This window comes from Empidonax traillii, unplaced genomic scaffold (genome assembly GCF_003031625.1).
Source record: "Empidonax traillii isolate 1590-97213 ecotype Southwest subspecies unplaced genomic scaffold, ASM303162v1 scaffold237:size1322474, whole genome shotgun sequence".
Lineage (NCBI taxonomy): Eukaryota > Metazoa > Chordata > Aves > Passeriformes > Tyrannidae > Empidonax > Empidonax traillii.
This window is the reverse complement of record NW_020955430.1, coordinates 726827-746298: the sequence shown is the minus strand read 5'-3', so window position 1 is coordinate 746298 and position 19472 is coordinate 726827. Positions and strand designations below refer to the sequence as shown.

General features: G+C 46.4%; 1 protein-coding gene across 4 annotated transcripts in view; it reads left to right on the top strand.

The window, feature by feature from the left end:
* PAK3 (p21 (RAC1) activated kinase 3) overlaps positions 1 to 10070 on the top strand; it is a 112577-nt gene extending 102507 nt beyond the window's left edge. For all 4 annotated transcript variants that reach the window (XM_027888381.1, XM_027888379.1, XM_027888382.1 and 1 more), the window contains exons 8-15: positions 643 to 706; positions 4376 to 4424; positions 6069 to 6181; positions 7002 to 7119; positions 7468 to 7567; positions 7992 to 8188; positions 9505 to 9642; positions 9803 to 10070. In XM_027888381.1, coding sequence (XP_027744182.1) covers positions 643 to 706; positions 4376 to 4424; positions 6069 to 6181; positions 7002 to 7119; positions 7468 to 7567; positions 7992 to 8188; positions 9505 to 9642; positions 9803 to 9892 — 869 coding nt within the window. In that variant the 3' untranslated portion in view covers positions 9893 to 10070. The remainder of the gene's footprint in view (positions 1 to 642; positions 707 to 4375; positions 4425 to 6068; positions 6182 to 7001; positions 7120 to 7467; positions 7568 to 7991; positions 8189 to 9504; positions 9643 to 9802) is intronic.
* Positions 10071 to 19472: the final 9402 nt, after the last annotated feature.

Here is a 19472-nt window from a genome sequence, read left to right as displayed (position 1 = left end):
ACAGGGCATCAACACCATCTGGTGCGCTCCCTGCTAAAATAACTTTGCAGCCCTTGGCAAGAGTGCTGATGGGAGCTGCAGGAGAGGAGGTTTCCTTTGCCCCACAGCACTCGCTCCCCTCTCCCAGCGCTCCAGGAACGCCAGGCAGTGCCCACTGTGGATGGCAGAGTGAGCCTGCCCGGGATTCCAGCACAGTCTCAAGTATCCTGAAGTGGTCCTGCCCTGCCGTGCCAGCCTGCAAAGGTCAGAGGAACCAGGTTGTCTGGAACCCAAGCTGATGGTGTAGTGCTTTCAGAACCTGGTTAACCTTGACAATTCCCGAGAAAATAAAGGCACTGTTGTTCCAGCTCTCCCTAATCTTTGTAGAGGACAAACTCTTGCATTGGTACCTGTTCTTTCCTGATCTCTGTCTGCTCTGAACGTTTCTCCATGCTTAGTTGCCTGTCAAGGTAACCCTTCAGAGGACGGGAGGAAATCACTCTTTGCAGAGGCCATCTGTGCTGTGGAGCTGCCTCTGCTGTTGCTCTTGTTGTAGTTACCCAACTGACTAACAGAGGGCTCAGCACCGGGGCTGCATTTTGGATCTGCTGGAAGGAGGGGTCTCCTTTTTGGAGTCAACATCTTGCATTTTGTTTCTTTCAGGGAGCATTGTGAGCGTGGGAGATCCGAAGAAGAAATACACTCGATTTGAAAAAATTGGCCAAGGGTAAGTCCAATCCCAGTTGCTTATGCAGAGCCACGGGTCCCGTGTTTTGATGGTGTAATATCAGGTGTGAAGTCAGGCAAGCTCCAAGCATGTTCAGATGTGTTTAGATGCTTCTGTCTCTCAGTACTGATCAGAACTTGCAACTGTGGTCAGAAGGCATCATCAAAGTTAACTTGATACTGGCAGTATCTTGTCTGTGGCAAGTAGCAGGACCTGGAAAATCTCCTGTCCCTCAAGTGTGTGGCACTTGTTTGCTTATTTTCTTAGGAGAAATAATTTTTCTGTGTCTGAAAATAATACGACCGCACTCAATAAAGGAGAAAAAACTTTATTACCTAAAAGAGCAACTCAGATAACAGTTCTCAATAACATTTCTTTCAGACACTTTGCTTAAAACAGTATTCAGTGGTCAGGCTTATAACCACATAATTTAGAAACCGAAACAGGAGATGAAATAAAAAGCTCTCTTTTCTAGCAGAGGTAGTAAAAAGCAAAAATTCAGTAATAGGCAGAGTGTCGATGCACCTGAGAGAAAAATGTATCATCTGCCTGATGGCAGGTCCTTTATGGATCCTGCAGGTTTTAGGCCTGTACTGAAAGTAATCACTCAGGCTATTCCCTTTTGAAACTCCCCTTTGCTTACTGTAAACCAGATTGATTTGAAATACTTCCTGTGTGAGGAGGCAAGAACAAAAGAGCTTGCCTTAAAAATAGGTATCTGACTTGCATTTTAAATATGGACTGACTGCACCATCAGAGTTTCCTTGGCAGTGCTGTAGTTCCAGGAGGGCTGGCACCATCTGTGTCCCACCAGGATCATGCCGCTGTCAGTGTGGGACAGAAGCTGTGTACTGGCATCAGGAGATATTTTTCTGCCTTAACTATTTGTGAGGTTTGAGCTCAGGGTAGCCTGTTGCTGACCTAGAATGGATCCATGCTGCAGAAGGGCAGGCACATGCTCATGCTCCTTCTCTGGCAAGTTTTATCTTGGATCTCTCTGGTTTGGTAAGGCCCTTGTGGGAAGGTGTCTCTGCTCCATTCATTGTATAAAAACCCCTTCTCAAATTCCAGCTTGCTTTTTGCTTGAAGCTTTGGTTCCTACTGTCATTTGTAAAATGTCAGTGGACACTTGGGGGTGTTCCCATCTCTCAAAAGAGAAGTGTCAGCTGAAGAAGTGAGAGCAGAATAAACATGCATGTGAAGCAGATGACTGCTGTCACTGTGAGAACGTGAGCGTCACCCTCACAATCTTTTATTTTGATAGTCCTAGGAGTGAGCCTTGGAGTACCTTGACAGCTGGTGGAAAGACAAGTGGCCAATACCTGGACTAAAAGGGTATCTAAATTAATTTCCTCCAGCTTTTAGTAGAGCCTGAAGACTGCATGCCCTCCTTAGAGAGGAGTGAGTGTGCTGTCATAACCAGCTCATGCCTGTAATACCACAGGTCAATTTACAGTGATAGGGAAAGATCCTGAAGCAAAAAATCATCAGGAAAGTAATCAGACAGGATACTCAGGAGCACCCCAAGTGCTGCACAGCTGGAGTTGGCATTTCTGTCTGCAGCTGGGCTGGGCTGTGAGGCACTGCCTCAGAAGGTGCTGATGTGCACAGTTAATGCAGGTGCCAGTTCCAGAGCTGCCCACCTCTGCCGTGAGTTATGCTGAAAGCAGGCGGTGGTGGTGGAAGTGAGCAGGTTTTTCGTCACTGCTGATGAGAGCTCTGCAAGGCAGGCAGAGCTGTGGCTGCTCAGAGAACTGCAGGAAGGGAGCGACTGCTTACCTAAGGAAAAGCAACTTGACTGGCACAAAGCACTTCATGGCCTTGTGCAGCTGGTAAGTTAAGAAACAGCCACTTCGCAATGAAGAGTTCTGCTTCACAGGCCTGTGCTGCATAACAGGTCAGTGCTGAGTCCCTGTTTTGTCATGTGTCTCCAGCTCAGGACTGAAAAGGTTGCTGACACTGGAAGAAACTTAGTTAACTGGCACTTGATAAAGAGGATGTGTTTGCTCAAGCAGTGGTAGCTCTTGCTAGCAAGACAAATTAGTGTGGAGCCACGAGCAGGCTGGTTTTGTACTGCACTGCATCACAGTGGCAAGATCTGATAGTGAGCCGTGCACTTCCCTCACTGCAGTAAACCCAAGGTAATGCAGAACCAATTAAAAGTTACAGATCAGAAATGAGTTACTTAGAAGTAAAAGTTCATAATGCAGAATTGCAGAGCCCTTGCAATTAATTCATAGCTTTACTTAAATTACCTTTATCTAAACTCGTCACAGGTGGCCTGGAGCATCCCCAAAACATCCTAATTTCAGGAGCTGTTTTGACATAAAGCCTAATAGGACTTTGCTCAGGAGGATTTTAGCGATTCTGAATAAGTGTTGTTGACTTTTTATGAAAACAAATTGGATTAATCTTGTCAGTTAGCCATAGGAAAATGCATTTGCCTTTATATTGAAAGAATACATAGTGTGCCCAATTAGAGAATTGTTCTCAACGCAGACATAAGGTCTCTGTTGAATTAAACTGCTTCAGAAATATTTCAGCCTGCAGGTAAACAAACAAGGCAGGGAATCATGGGGAAAGGAGCAAACTGATTTTGGCACTTTCAGTCAGTGGGACACTTGCTCGATGTGCATTCCTGCTACAGAGAATTCACACCCTGGCTCTCCTTTGCCTCACTGCCTGTGCAGACATGGGCTTCTTAAATGATGGAAGGAAAGCTGTGGTTTAGCTTAGAAGGAAGCCCTTTAGAAAAAAGGGTTTACAAGCCCCCAGCTGCTTTGAAACCCAAAAGGGTTTCTTCTGAGTGGGGCTTTTGCAGTCCTTATGGGAGAAGAACATCTTGGAATGAGGGGCAGATGGCAAAACACACTGTCCAGGCTGCAGGTGAGCATGCCATTTATTTCTGGTGGCAATACAACACCTGTGTGTGCCACAGAAGCAAAACATGAGCACCATGAAGAGTCTTTCACGTGTCTGGTGCACCAAACAGAAGCAGCTTCTGACGGTTCTTCACACACAAAGAAGCTGTGTAAGGATCCTCTGTTCTGAGTCCCTCTCCATTTGTGTGTGAAACAATAGATGCCTTGACCTGCTGTAGCTGTGACCTCTCAGGATGGCTGGAGAGCTGTTTCCTTGCATGCTGGAGAAAGCTGGGATGAGATTCTTTCCTCAAATGGCTGTCATGTGTTCAGGGTTCTCAGAATGAGAGGGTGGTATTACCCAAGTTTGCCAGATGGATTCAGATAAGAGGTGTGAGAAGGCCCAACTGGACTGTACGTTACATTTCATGGAAAAAACACACACACACAGACATAAAGGAAAAAAGAAAAAAAACCCACCTAAATACAACAAGGCAAAATGGAAAAGATTTCAATCTATTACATTCCAGTTTTTGTAGACACACTCCCCCCTTAGGTTTTGAACTGAAATGGTTTGGTGTGTCCATTGGAGATTTGCACCAACCCTTTTCCTTCATGTTGGACCTCAGTTTTGTCTTGGACACCCTGCATGGCTGAGGGCTGGTGGGCTGCTGTGCTGCTGATTGAAGAGTAAATGAACCCAGGTATTTCCTAAACACTCCAGACAGCAGAGATCTCCTCTCTGGGCTGGCTTTCACTCCCAGGGACTAAACCTTTTCTCAGTTCTTTGCTGCTGTTTTGTTTCTAGGGCTTCAGGAACTGTTTATACGGCCATTGACATCGCCACAGGGCAAGAGGTAAGTGTCAAAAATCCCCACAGATTTTGCAGCTGTTGAGTGCTTTCCCCTCTGGTCTGAGCTGTGGGGGGAGCTTTGGGTGGCCAGTAGGTCTTTCCTGCAAAAGCTGTTCCTCTGAAGCCTGTGCTGGTGTCAGCTGGCAAAATCCATCATCTGCTGTCTTCAGCTTTTCAGTGAAGGCTCTTTAAGGGCAGTGTGGTTCTGTGCCTCAGTAACTGAACACTTGCCATGGCCATGCTTTCCAGCAGTGCTGGAACTGAGGTGTTGATAAATGCCTGAAAAGGTGCCTGCGGATTTCTAGGATCAGTAAGAGCTTTGGTGTCTCTGTGCTTGGCTGGATGCTTCACCCATAATTTTTAAGGCCAGGTGTAAGAGATTTATTTTTTACTTACTCTGTCTTCAGAACAGGTGCTCTCTGCACTGTTGTTGGTCCCACCCTGGTACCATGTTACATAATCCCTGAATTTTTTTTTTTTTAATGGAGAGAGATCTGTTGAGAAATCCCAGCAAGCTTTTGTGCTGATAAAAAGTAGATAAGTTTGATTGCCAGTGTAAATGTATTGGTTTAGAAATTGCTGCCTGTCTGTTCCCCAGTGTGCTGGAAGTTGTGCTTTTACAGAGAGTGCTGGTTCAGATGTACAGTTTAGCTCTGTATCTGCAGCATAAAATGTGCCTGTGCATGTGGCCACAGATAGGTTAGCAATACAACTTGTAATATTGAAAGATCTGTCACGGTGAGACAGGTCACATGAAGGTGGTCACAGATTCACCTCTTGCTGTGAGGAATAAGTAGCTTCCTTACGTCGCTTAATTTCAGAAAGACTTTGTCCATATTAAGTACCAGAAAGGAGGAAGGCAGTGGTATCTTCCAGAGAAGGACACTCTGGCTCAGTCTTAATTACTAAATCTATTGCATCAACAAGCTGATGGCGACTGCCATTATTCAGGCCCAGGTTTGGACAGTAATAGTGTTTACCATTTCTTCCATTATGTGCTTGATCTTCAAAGGATAATTAAGGAGAGATCATGTTTGGGGCACAGTTTTGTGTTTCGGTCATACTGCTGGTAAGAGTAGAGTGGTGTGTTGCTCTGGTGTCAATGATAGCTCCTCACAGTCATCCTGTTAGTAATGAAGTGTCTTGGAGGATCCCACTGCTCTTTGGGGCTCCAGCTCCAGATTCCTGAGTTATCCTTTCTGGCTGTCAAGAAAGACAGATCTGAATCTTACTGGTAGTTTCTCATCCACCTGCAGTGATACACTTGCTAACTGTGCTTACATTGGGGTTTCCAAGGGGTCTAAATCCCTAAGCCCTCCTTGTAACCCTGGGCATATCCCTAAAAATACCAAAGCGTGGATTATTTCCTTTTAAACTGTGACAGTAACTGCAAGTGTAAAGTGTGGTAACAGATGTTCTTTACAAGAGCAAAAGCAAGAAGTTGGAAAGTGCTAGGATTGTTTTTTTGCTGTGGAACCGTAACGATCTTTTTAGGATGGCATAATGTATGTCTGTGTTTGCTTTGTTGAACAACCAAGAATAGCAGCAGTTGCTGATACAATCAAAAATCATATAATTACACATTCCATGTTCATTCTGATCTTGTGCAACAGACCACTCAGGTTAATGGTTTTCAATGTAATTTTAGGTGGCCATAAAGCAAATGAATCTCCAACAGCAGCCCAAAAAGGAACTAATTATCAATGAAATCCTGGTCATGAGGGAAAATAAGAATCCCAATATTGTTAACTACTTAGACAGGTAAGTAGTTCTGGTATTATCAGGTGAATGTTTGTTTACACACTGCAAGCCAATGATCAGAAAACTCCTTTGGTCACTGGCAGAGCTCTTTATTATTTCTCTGCTCATCTCCAGTGGATGGGAGGAGTTTGCATTGGCTCTGCTTTAATCTTTTCTGGCATTTGTGGTTTGAAGCCTTGTTTTCAAAAACCTGAATCAGACATATCTTACTTAATTGAATGCCAGTTCACTGCCTCCATGTTGTTCTGGGGTTTGCTTTTTTCTATGTCTTAGGTAGAAATTATTTCCTTTGGGCTTTTCCCAATAATTTTCCATTGCTGTGGACACCAGGAAGACTAGATTCTTGTTTCCAGAAACACCTAATTTGCCAATTTTTAAATTTTCTTTCCTGTTTCTGGATGTATCTTTTTGCAAGTTTCCAAACACTTGACCAACTCCTGTCCTCAGTGGTGCCCACCCTCCTGTCATGGATGACTCTGAAAGTTGTGTTGCCTTGTTCCCAGAGTTAATGGTGGAATTTATGAGTTAAGATGGTGAACTGGCTGGTGGCATGTGCTGATTCTCACTTTATCTTCACCATTACTAAACTGCATTTTTCACTTGCTTGTCACCTAAGACATCTTCTTTTTCCTGGGTGTGCCTCTCCCATTTAGACTGCACAGATTCCAAGTACTGTAGAACCCAGAAGGAATGTCCTTTATTCATTTTATTCCGTCTTCACTTAAAAGTGAGCTGGAAACAAGAATCAGCTGTAGAGCTATGATTATTGGGTAATTTAGCTGTGCACATTCATCTCCACACCGCTGTTTTCTCCTTCCAGCTACCTTGTGGGTGACGAGCTGTGGGTGGTGATGGAGTACTTGGCTGGAGGCTCTTTGACCGACGTTGTCACCGAGACGTGTATGGATGAAGGACAGATAGCTGCTGTCTGTCGGGAGGTGAGGGGCCCCCCTTGTGCTTTGGTTTGCATGGACAGGGTGCTTCTTCTGTTTCTGTGTTGCTGTTACTATGCAGAGAAGAAAGGGCACGTCCACTGCAGCAGTGTCATTCTGTCTGTGTTTGTGTGTAGCAACAACTGACGTGTCTCTTTTAAAGCTGATGCCTTCACTGAGAAAGATGGGACTGTAAGAGTGTTGAAGCAGCAAGCTCTTCCTCTGGACAGCACCGTGTTCTGCCCAATACTCTCCATTCCCTTGGAAAGGGAACCTCATAGAGCCATTTCAGTTTTTGTGTGATGAAATCACATTATGAATTTTTAACCCTCCCGTTTCTTATTTCTCCATCAGTGCCTGCAAGCCCTGGATTTCCTTCATTCCAACCAAGTGATTCACAGAGACATCAAAAGTGACAATATTCTTCTTGGGATGGACGGATCTGTCAAATTGAGTAGGTGTTCTTGGTCAAGTGCAGTGTTCCTGGCATGTGGTGTGGGGCTGCTTTGGAGTGACTGCCAGTTCCCCAGAAGAGGTGTTTGTGGGCGTGCTGTGAGCTAAGGGCACAGCTGCAACGTGCAGAGAGGTCTAGGGAGGAACAAGGTGTCAGGAGTGGCTTTGGTTTGTGTGTGTCCCTTCCAGAGGGGAGGGAGTTACAATCTAAAGCTTCAAGTGAATGAATAAAAGCCACTGTGTGAAACTTGAGGGTTTCTTTAAGAGGCCAGTTCTGTATTTCCCTGGCTACAGCCCTGAGGAAACAGAGCACGGCCGCTTTTCCAGCTTGATTCAGCTCTGCATTCTCAGACTTAGAGTGGGGAATTCTTTTGCTTGCTTTCATAATTCAAACTGGCTTCAACAGTGTTTGTTTTTCTCCTCAGCTGATTTTGGCTTCTGTGCTCAGATCACTCCAGAGCAGAGTAAACGGAGCACAATGGTGGGGACTCCTTACTGGATGGCACCAGAAGTCGTAACAAGAAAAGCATACGGCCCCAAGGTGGACATCTGGTCACTTGGGATCATGGCAATAGAAATGGTGGAAGGAGAACCTCCCTACCTTAATGAAAATCCTCTCAGGGTAAGGTGAAATACTGTCAGATAGCACTGTCTTTCTAGTCTGTGCCATATTTTGTCTTACATGAGACAAAATCCCATTCACATCAGCTTGAACTAGTTCTGTGAAGGCCCACTTCTAGAAATGTTCCTGGAGCACATCAGCACCTGCTGTAGCTTTGATTGCATCACTGGGAGAACCTTAGAAGAGAAGTGACATGTGCCAGTGCAGAGACTTGCCATTTTGGCCTTCAGCGGTGCTTGAAATTTGTCATGCACTTTTTGAGCTTCCTTTGAGCTGTATCTCTGAATGACAAGAATTTTTCAGTGGCAAGTTTCTCCAGTTGAAGAACTGTGAAGAAAAGCATTGCAGCTTTACCTGCAGGCACGGAACTCTCTGGAGGCAGTCTCAGCTGCCTCCAAACAGGAGAGCTTGTAAGCAAGACTGGTTTTTGCAGCAAAGATTTTTAGCTGATGGCACACAGTAGTTGTTATATTTCTTGAAAAATGTAATGAACATGTTTCTTTCATAGCCCAGCCACTTTCTCCATGTCATCAAGCCTGAGCTTTCAATAATCCAACTACCCAAACCTCCTGTTTCTTGCCTGGCAGTTTCTGGGATGGGGACATCATTAATGCATTTACTTGAGTATCAGAATTAGCAGAGGGTTACCATGGGGATGGAATTACTCCTTTTTCTGATGAAACCATTAAAAGTTTTTCTTCTGCCACATAAGTGGAGCTGATCTGGAATGTAAAGACTGCTGAAAGACATAGTTGCAGGTGGCTCCTGTCTACCCAATTATGCATTTTCATCATAATATATTTGTGCATGCTACTTCATGTTTCTGTGTTGAACATGAGGCTCCAAATGTTTCTGCTTCTTTATCCAACAGTAAGATGGTAGATTTCTTTTTTTTAATCAAGAATAGAGCAAAAAACTTGATGACTTCTGTTTTGTGGAAGTGTACTTTAGGGACCAGTGAACACTGCAGAGATGCATTTTATGTAATAATCTTTTGAAATAATATATTCAGACCACACTGATTCTTTAAAAATAGTTTGTAAAGCTGGTGTCAATACTTGGAGAAGCAAAATGTGTGTTTGCTGATGTAGTTCCTTCTGACTAGGTCAGCCAATGAAATCAGCTGTCAAGGCAAGATCATTTTGATGTTGGAATAGCTGTGACTGCATCAGGATTTTTCTTTCTGTTGGTGTAGAAAGATCATCTCCAGCCCTCTGCCAGGGAAGAAAACGTCCACTGGAGACCAGAGCTTAAAAACTGGTGTCACTGTGAGCAGTTCTGGGTACGAATGAAACAGTGTGCTGTTTTTTCTCCAGGCACTGTATCTGATAGCCACAAACGGGACCCCGGAGCTGCAGAACCCTGAGCGACTGTCGGCTGTGTTTCGAGACTTCCTCAACTGCTGCCTGGAGATGGACGTGGACAGGCGAGGGTCTGCCAAGGAGCTTCTGCAGGTGAGATGGGAAGTGGCTGCAGGGGAAACAGCTGCCCCAGGTATCGGTTTTCTTGTAACCAGAGGAATCCTTCTTGAGCCTGTGAGGAACTGAGTTTGGAAATTAATGGTTCTTTTCTTCTTCTTCTTCTTTTTTTTTTTTTTTTAATTCCTTTGGGCAGCATCCATTTTTAAAATTAGCCAAGCCCCTCTCCAGCCTCACCCCTCTGATCATTGCAGCGAAGGAAGCGATTAAGAACAGCAGCCGCTAGCACTTCAGGTCGGCTTTCTACCCTGCCAGCTCGGAGCAGGACTGAGAACACAGACTCTGTAAAACCTCAACTCTCGTGCTGCGGGACAGATGGATGGATGAACAAACCAACGGTCACAGTCATGGTGGTAGGACCACCCCAGTTCCTCAAGGAGTAAAAAAAATTATCATTTGTCTTCTTCCTGCTTTCTGGCTCCTTAATTTATTTTTAAGATGAAATGGGGCTAAGGACAGAGAGGTAATGACAGAAAATGCTTTGCTGCCTCAATCATTTCCAAGGTAAAGCAAATTCAGTTGGAAGATTCCCTTCCTTCTCACCCTGTGAATAAGCTGTACATTCACTTTTAAATTGTCAGTTCTTTCTTAATGATGTAAAGTCCTGTTTATGGGGTTTTTGGTATGGTTTGGAATTAAGAAGGGCAATTCTTCATTCATCAACTCCAGACTGCACTGCCTTTTGAATACAGCCCACTCACCAGTTTTTGCCCAGTCATGGTACTTCTAGATGAGGAAGAAAGTGCAATTGCATTTCCAACCAAAAAGGAACGAAGAGTGGGGCAGACAAAACATCCTGTGGAGATACAGGCGTTCAGCTGGGACTGTGTAGTGTTTTGGTTCTTGCCAGTTGGATCTGTATCACTAACTGCAATCTCTTTGCCTGGATGAGAGTCTTACTCAGCTGAAAAAGCAGAAAGATCAGTTGGTTGCTCGGAAAGGGCTCGTCTGATGCAAAGCTGCCACAGCAGTGGGAGGTGAGAGCAGGCCCAGCCTTGCCCAGTGCTGAGCTCCAGCAGAGCCCTGGCAGAGCACACAGGGCAGCCTCAGCATTGTAGTGGCAAGGGGCAGCAGCCCGGCCTTGGGTGCTTGCCTCTTCCTGGGACTGGACTGATCACCCCGTCTCAGAGCCAAACTGGGTGTGGGCTGCTCCCGAGGTGAATCGTGGCCATGCTGAGAAATGTGCAGCCTGGTGGGATTTGCCATCTTGAGTCTCTGCAGGAGTAGAGAAGGGCAAAACAGAGCGGAGCGGTCTCTTCTGAGGATGCCTGCTCTTCTCCTGGTTGTCTTGTAGCTCCTGGGAAAGGCTGGGAACGTCTGCAGCGCTCTCAGCAGAGGGGGAAGGAGCTGGGCTGCTCCGCAGGCTCCCACACAGGTGAGCATCCTTTAGGCACAGGAATTCTGCTGTGGGAACCAACACTGCCCCGAGGAGCATCCTGCGCAGTTCAGATCTGCAGGAGCCGGCGCAGCTGCCAACTCCGGAAGAGAGCGCCGTGGAACCTGGAGTTGTGCACTGAGCCAGAGCAAACGTGTGAAGTGCGGAGTGGATTGCAGAAATATCTCGAGGCACCAAGCCAGCCCGCTCTCTGCTGTCCGGCATGCAGCAGGCACTGCGCAATGCAGCTCTGAGCTGCTGGGAGGAGGGAGTCGGGGCCGTGCCTGAGGACTGTGCTTGACTAGTCAGCGGATTTGGAAGGGAGCAGAATAGTTTCAGTATGCAATTTGTGTTTTATTTATTAATTTCTGAAAGGAAGACGCAACGTGGCTTCACTCAGCAAAAGCATTTGCACGGCGCATTTGTTGCTGTATTTTAGGAGTACAACTCACGCAAGACCTTTAAAACAGCAACTGAAGCAACACGCACCCAGTGAGCAAAAAATCCCCACAGTAACACAGCTTTCTGCTATAGATCTTCATGTTCTGGCCTGGTCCTGCAAAGGGCTCAGTAGCCTTTAAGGTACTCACTGCCTTCACATCTTGCCAGCAGCAAGAAAGGGTGCTTGGGCTGGTCTTGAATCAGGCCATGAGCTTGTTTGACTTTGGCTTCCTGTTTAGTTGCAGCCTTTGTGTGGCAAGTGTCCTTACTGCTGCAGACTGACCCACACTCGCTCACACTGTCCGTCCCAGTGTCTTTGGCTGAGGCAGCAGATGGAGACAATGCTCCCTGAGTTACCACTGCTAAGTAGGATTAACTTTTCCTGATTTCCTGGGGAGCACAACAGGTACAGTTTTTTAGATGGTCTGATAACATGCCAAGGTGAGCAGCTCCGGTTTCCTGAACCAGGGGAACCGCAGGGGAAGCCAAGGGAGCCTCCAGGAGCCCGCAGCTGGTGCAGCAGAGGCTGACGGGACCCGGGCAGGCCAAAAGCAACCAAGCTTTGCCCCCATAAAGAAACCCCAGCAGGAGCAGGCACAGCAGATGGTGAGCACAGCTGTGGGAGAGGAACCCCTCCTCTTAGGGCCAGAGCTGGCAGAGGGGGTGAATAGAGGGAGGAGTATCTGTCAGCCTTCTTTGCTTCTGTCTGTAATTGTAGGACCAGTTGCTCTCCAGGAGCTCAGCCCTCTGAGCTGGAAGACAGAAGTGGGAAGCAGAATGCAGCCCCCATCATCCAAAGGGAAATGGCCAGCAACCTGCTACACCACTTTGATGCTCACAAGGCTCTGGGGCGGGATGGGATCCACCCAAGGGTACCGAGGACCTGGTGGAAGAGCTCATTTTGCATCACTCACCAGCAGTCCTGGCTAAGGGGAAGGTCCCAAGTGACTGGAGGTCAGCAAATGTGACACCGACCTACAAGAAAGGCCAGAAGGAGGATCGAGGGAACTACAGGTGTGTCAGCCTGACCTTGGTACCAGGGAAGGTCATGGAGCAGATCATCTTGAGTGTCATCACACAGCACATACAGGACAGCCAGGGGATCAGGCCCAGCCAGCGTGGGGTTGTGAAAGGTGGGTCCTGCCTGACCAGCTTGATCTACTCCTATGACAGCATGACCCGCCTGGTGGAGGAGGGAAAGGCTGTGGATGTGTCTACCTGGACGTTATTAAAGCTTCTGACACCATTTCCCACAGCATTCTCCTGGAGAAACTGGCTGCTCATGGCTTGGATGGGTGTGCTGTTCCCTGGGTAAAAAAATGACTGGATGGCTGGGCCCAGAGAGTAGTGGGGAATGGAGTTTCATCCAACCAGGGCTGGTTACCAGTGCTGTTCCCCAGGGCTCAGTACTGGGGCCAGTTTAATATCTTTATTGATCATCTGGACAAGGGGATCGAGGGATCAAGGGCACCCTCAGTTTGCAGATGACACCATGGTGTGTGGGAGTGTTGATCTTCTGGAGGGTAGGAGGGCTCTGCAGAGGGATCTGGACAGGCTGGATGGATGGGCTGAGGCCAACTGGACAAGGTGCAACAAGGCCAAGTGCCAGGTCCTGCCTTTGGGTCACAACAACCCCCTGCAACTCCAGGCTGGGGCAGAGTGGCTGGAAAGCTGGCCAGCAGAAAAGGACCTGGGTGCTGGTCAATAGTGGCTGAACGTGAGCCAGCAACGTACAACTACCTGACAGAAGATTGGAGCCCGGGGGAAATTGGTCTCTTCTCCCAAATAACAAGTGATGGGACAAGAGGAAATGGCCACAAGTTGCACCAGGGGAGGTTTAGGTTGGATATAGAGAAAATGCTTTACTGAAAGGGTGGTCGAGCCTAGGAACAAGCTGTGCAGGGCAGTAGTTGAGTCGCCATCTCTATAAGTATTTAAAAGACGTGTAGATGTGGCACTTGGGAACGTGGTTTAGTGGGGGATCGGCAGTGCTGGGTTAACAGTTGGACTCGATGAGCTCAGTGGTCTTTTCCAACCTGAACAATCCTGTTCTATTCAAAAGACTTTGTTTCCTTCTTGTGAGGTCCCATTTTCTCTGTCAGCTCAAGTTCTGTGTCTGTGGGAGAGACTTCCTTGTGAAAGAGTAATTCTGGCTGGAGATGGGCTGCCCTCCACGTGTAAAGCATTCATCAGAATGAAACGTGTGTATTCCTGTAAGAAGTGAAGAAATGAGTGACTGTTTCTGTTTCCAGTATTGCTTTTATTTTTTCCTACTCACGAAGGAACAGACAGCCGTCCTTTAAAAGGAAAGCACTTTGTAATGGCACATGTTTGCTGGACATACAGTCTAAATACTTCTGTTGACAAACAACACTATTTGATCGGAAGGGGAATTCCTATTTATTTTCTTTACCTGTAAGTATTTCAGCATCTCTGCTTCAAAAAAACCCCACCACCATAACTTCCCAGAAGATAACGGATTTTAAAAACAGGAAAATCAAATGGTAGGTGTTTTTTTTAATTAATCAGTGTATGCCCCAGCATACAGAATATTGTTGGCACTGACTTTTTAAAGACAACCGCTGTCCTAGGAGGCCTTAACTTTTTATTTTATTAAATACTGTATTTATTTTTCTTTGCATCAGCAAAGCTAGGGATTTTTCTTCTGAAATCAATTCCTGGGAGGCAGACAATATTCAGCAGAAATAATCTCTGCCAGTGGCTTTTTTCAGTATGGACTGTACTTGCCCAGCTAGGGCTGTGGGACATGCAGGGAAATGCACCTCCAGTATCCGTGTGGCTCCGTGCTTGAGACAGTCTCTGGCATTAAATTTTCACTCACTAGGTACTGAAAGATTGCAGCTGTGTTTGCATCCTCCCAACTTGGATAGGAAATGTAGAAGAGACGTAGATATATTAAAAAAACCCAACGACACCAAACCATAAAAATCCAGTCCTGAAGTGGTCACGTCTTGTACATGATTTACAGGCTCACAGAGCATATTAGGATTGGCAATAGCATGGCCTTGCAGAAAGGAAAGAGACAAATATATCTCTGGAACCATCTTGGGCTTTCTGACTGCTATCCTCAGATTAAGCAGTTAGATCTGTTTTTCTGAAGTATTAGAAATAGGCTGTTTCTGTTGCAATATAAAAACTAAAAAAGTTTCAGACACTTCCATTCCAAGGTTTTAAAGGATTGGTTAATTGTCTTCATTTTTAAATTTAACAGTAAAATACCCCATCCAAGAGCTTGATCATGATTGCCATCCCTGCAGTGAAGATGTGTGATAATGAGCCGATAGTGCGCTGTGGTTTAATGTGTTTTGGGACAGAAGCATGATAGCAGTAAAGTCAGGGAAGTTTGAGAAGCACAGAAAAGTTTATTTATTTAAGAAAAAAAGAAAAAAAAAAAGATAACCATACCTATGTAAAATTCCATACAGCTCCTGCATGCACTCCTGGGAACCTGCACGGGGGTGGATCTTACAGTGCTCTCAGGGGTGGATCCCAAACTTGGGCTGGGGTTGCATTCTCACTTCTGTGTCCAGCGCTTTTGTAAATATGTGTGTGTTTGTTCTTCATCTTTGGCTACTGGTTGGCCATTCCACTACACACAAATGAACTCAAGGGTTTGTGCTGAGTTTCTTTGAGGCCAGTGGCTGCACTCCGGCAGGTCTTTCGGTCAGTGTTTCCCCATGTCCTGCCACCAAAAATGAAGCACATTCCAGTCACCACGAGAAGGGAGTAAGTACCTGTCTCCTGTCCTCTAGTTGTAGGAAATGTCACCGTACTCTGTTGTCCCTATGGTGGTTATTTCCAATATATAGTCCTTGGTGTGGCTACTGAATATTCCTCGCACTGAGCATGTAAATACTTAGTAGTCCTTAGTCCAGTCCTGAGCAAATCCAGTGAGCAAAGGGCCAGAGAGAGCCCTGTAACATCTACCATTAAAGACAGGAGCCAGTGTTTTTTGCTTGACATCCAGGGCATGCACAGTAGTGCCACCTTTGCCTTGCTGTGCATTATCAAGGCAGTGGTGTACACACCTTCCCAGTGGACTGTTCATTCATGCCTAGATGTGCAGCAACTTTAATGATGGGTGATGGGGCAAGCTGATGAAGACCTATAAGTGTTCATCTTTTTTTTTTTCCTTCTTCCCCTCTCCTCTTCCCTGACCAGGTAAATGTCTTTAATTTTATCACCAGTTTTCAGGAAGCAGGCAAAGGATATCCCTTGTCTTTCAGCAGAAACCATTTCTCGAAGTGTGATTTACAATTCAGGGATCTTTAAAACTTCTCTTTGCTTGTGTCTGTCCTTGAGCCTACAGGGTAAATTTTATTTTTCTGGCTGAAGCTTGCAGAATGTTGCTTATACATCTCTCTTTGGGTGCAGTTTAAAGCCAATTGCCATAATCCTAGGTGTGCATCGTGCCTACAAACCATCACTGGCCTGAGCCTACCAATGGTTGCATGTACCTTTGGTGACAAGAACCATCTCAAAAGAGAAGAGGTCTTACAGGAAAGAGAAGAAGGGAGGGATGCCCACTTGCTTTTCTTGGGTGCCCTTTGGACTGCCCCATGTACAATCCTGCAAACTTTGTTCTTGCTGCTGAGCAATTCACCCAGGCAAGCACTTGGGGGTTCTGCTAGAATGTGACCCTGACTGAGGAAACTGGGGGCAATACCATTAGTTAAAGTTGGAAATACTGAAAACTGCTGATTGATTGAATAGCCTGTGAGCAAGGTGGCTTTGCCCTGCATGGCTTTCCAGCAGACCACGCATCAGGTTCAGCACCTGTGTGTCAGGTGCCTTCTGCTGTGTTTGGTGGCACCGCACTCACAGCTGCCTGCAGATCACACTGGGTTTCTGTGAGGTTTGCTCGCAACATCTGCCCTGGCCAGCTTATGTACAAAGCCAGAAGGGCCCTGGTTGGGCACAGTGGCCTGAGTTGGCAGCTGTGAGTGCAGATCAGAAGAGCTGTCAGGCACATCTGTACACACCTTTGAATCGCAACTCTCTGATGTTACAGGTTTATACAGTCAGTGTAACAGGCTCTGACCCTGGTATCCTGCTGATGAATGCAAGGTTTGAGTGAAGGCTTCCAATTCCTCTGTTATTAGTTCTCAGGTGAGAGCTCCAGCTGGTACCTCCAGAGAGGGACTCGCACCCCAATTCATCCCTCTCAATTAAACCCATACCACCTGATCCCAAAGTTCAATCACTTAATTCTGGTTGGTGGTCACTTGATTTCTTACAGGTTTTCAGTCACTGAGCTGCCACCTTCAGACATTACTTCATTGTCTTGGAATTGTTGACTTGGTCCTTATCTTCTTCATTCCACTCATACCTGGAGGAAAAGGAACTGGGGGTGCTGGTTGACAGGCTGAACATGAGCCAGCGTGCGCCCAGGTGGCCAGGAAGGCCAATGACATCCTGGCCTGTACCACCAATAGTGGGGCCAGCAGGACCAGGGCAGTGACCATCCCCCTGTGCTGGGCACTGGTGAGCCCACACCTCAAATCCTGTGTTCAGTTTTGGGCCCCTCACAAGAAGGTCACTGAGGTGCTTGAGCCTGTCCAGAGGACAGCGGAGCTGGGGAAGGGTCTGGAGCACAAGTGTGATGAGGAGCAGCTGAGGGAGCTGGGGATGTTTAGTTTGGAGAAAATGAGGCTCATTGTTTTCTACAACTACATGAAAGGAGGTTGTAGCCAGCTGAGAGTTGACCTCTTCTCCTAATTACAGATGACATGGCCTCAAGTTGTGCCAGGGGAGGTTTAGACTGGCTATTAGGAAAAATGCCTTTACTGAAAGAGTGTCAAGCATTGGACAGGCTGCCCAGGGCAGTGGTTGAGTCACCATCCCTGGAGGTATTTAAAAGACATGTAGATGTGGCACTTGGGGACACGGTTGATCGGCAGTGCTGGTTAACAGTTGGACTCAGTGAGCTCAGAGGTCTTTTCCAACCTAAAGGATTCTACAATTCCGTGATTCTGTCTGCTGGATTCAGCTAGGTCTGTGTTAGCAGCATTAGTTTGATCAAAAAGTTCCCTCTTGGTCAGCTCTTGTGGCCCAAGGCTTCAGCTCCTTTAGCTCCTGAGCTGCTAATGCTAAACTTGATGACTCTGAGAGAAGAATACAGTTAATCCAGTTTCTTCTAAAACACTGAGAAGGTGAGTGTGTTAAGTGAAAACATGAGTATTGTTTGCCTGTCACCCCTTCTCTGCCCTTCGTGCCTTTCAGGGGTTTGAAACAGGAAAGAGCTTTCCTAAAGAGAGAATTGAAGCAGCGTGTTACCTGTCCCAGGTCTTTCCAGTCCCTGTGCTTGACTGGTTTTGTCCCTCTTTCTGTGCCCTCTGTTCCCCCTGTGCTCAGGGGCTGCTGCCCAAGACTGAGTAACTGGCACAGATAAAGACGAGCCCTCATTTCTCACAGCAGCCTTTTCATCTGTAAGCTCGGTCTGGAGAGGGAGTCATCCCCTCTGGTGCACACTCCAGGAGCCCAGGGCCTGCCATCTGAAGTCCATGCTGGCACTGAGGGCTGCCAGGTGGCTCAGGCTGGTGTGATGCTATTGTAAATGTGAAGAAATAGTGGCAAGTGATAGTTTTGAAAGGTCAGTCTGCTGCTGCGTGCTGTGTGTGTCGTTTGTCCAGCCCTGCCCTAGACTTGGCGATCCGATCCAGGCTCTGCTGCTGCTCCCTCTGAAGTCAGCGAGAATTTGGTTGTTGGTTTCAGCGACAGCAGAACTGGTCACTGAAGAAGCAGGCGCTGAGTTCCAGGGCCAGAGGGGTTCCTTGGCTGCGTGAGTGGGAGGGAGCTGCCCCTTGTTCTTACTCTTCACCACGCAAAGCTGCTCAGATGCCGGTCAGAGTGGGTCAGCACAGCAAACAGGGAGCCTGCAAGTGTCTTCTATCCATGTGTGCTGAGATTTTTGACCTTTGGGCTTAAGGTGTACAGAAGCAACTGCTCTTGGTCACTGTGTGTATCTCCACGTTCAGCAATGCTGCTAAATCAGTCTGTAGCACAGCAACAGGGGAAAAGCCTCAGCCCTTGAGGTGCGAGGAGCTGCCGGTATCTGCCTTAGCAGGGACACCAGCAGAAGGGGAGCTTCTCCAGATGGGAACTTGTAGCAAAGGACTGCACAGACCGTAGCACCCCCTCCTTGGGCAGAGCCCAAATTCAGGGGGGGAACAACGGAGTGATTCTGGTGCACTGGTGCGTCGGCACTGCAGGTGCTGCGCCTGCAGACAGATGGTTTGAGCAGATCTGCAGAAGAATTCTGCAACTCTTGACTGGATCAGGATGTCACCAGTGCTAAACTCCAGTTTAGTCCAAAGCAACCAGGTTACACCTATGCTGGTGTCTGCTAGATATTTTTTCTTCAGGGTATCCAGACAAAAGTAAACAGAGGAGGAGCCTAATTTTCATTGTCTATCAGAAATGTATCTCATTTTGCTGTACATTCCTTTTTTAGGACGTGTTATCTGTTTAAAAAAACAAAAAAAGAAAAAGAAAAAAGAAAAGAAAAAAAGAAAAAGATGAAAGATAAAAACAAAAATCATGTGTAGTGAAAAATCTTCTGTAACTTTGGATTAAGAGGTAACTGATCTTTTTAAAAAGAGAACTAAGTTATTTACTTTGTAAATGTGCTGATGGCATGGATCCATCTTACTGACCTCAGCATCCTTTTTTTAAAGATTTTGGGTTTTGTTTCCAATATTAAGTTATTTTAAATTGTGGTTGAAGCAATAGGAAATTGAAATATGGATTGTGCATGACTGTGTCTTGAGTGTAAAAATATTGCAGTTTGAAACTTGGACCTAAAGTATTGCAAATAAAAGTTATAAATACCAATGGATTGTGTGACAGCAGCTTTTCCTATATGATTTGCAGCATCAGTCTTCATCAGTGTGCCTGTGGGTGCTTGTAGCTTTGTCCTGTGCCACTGTATGATGTCCTGAAAGAGGACTTCACCTGACACCAGCCCACT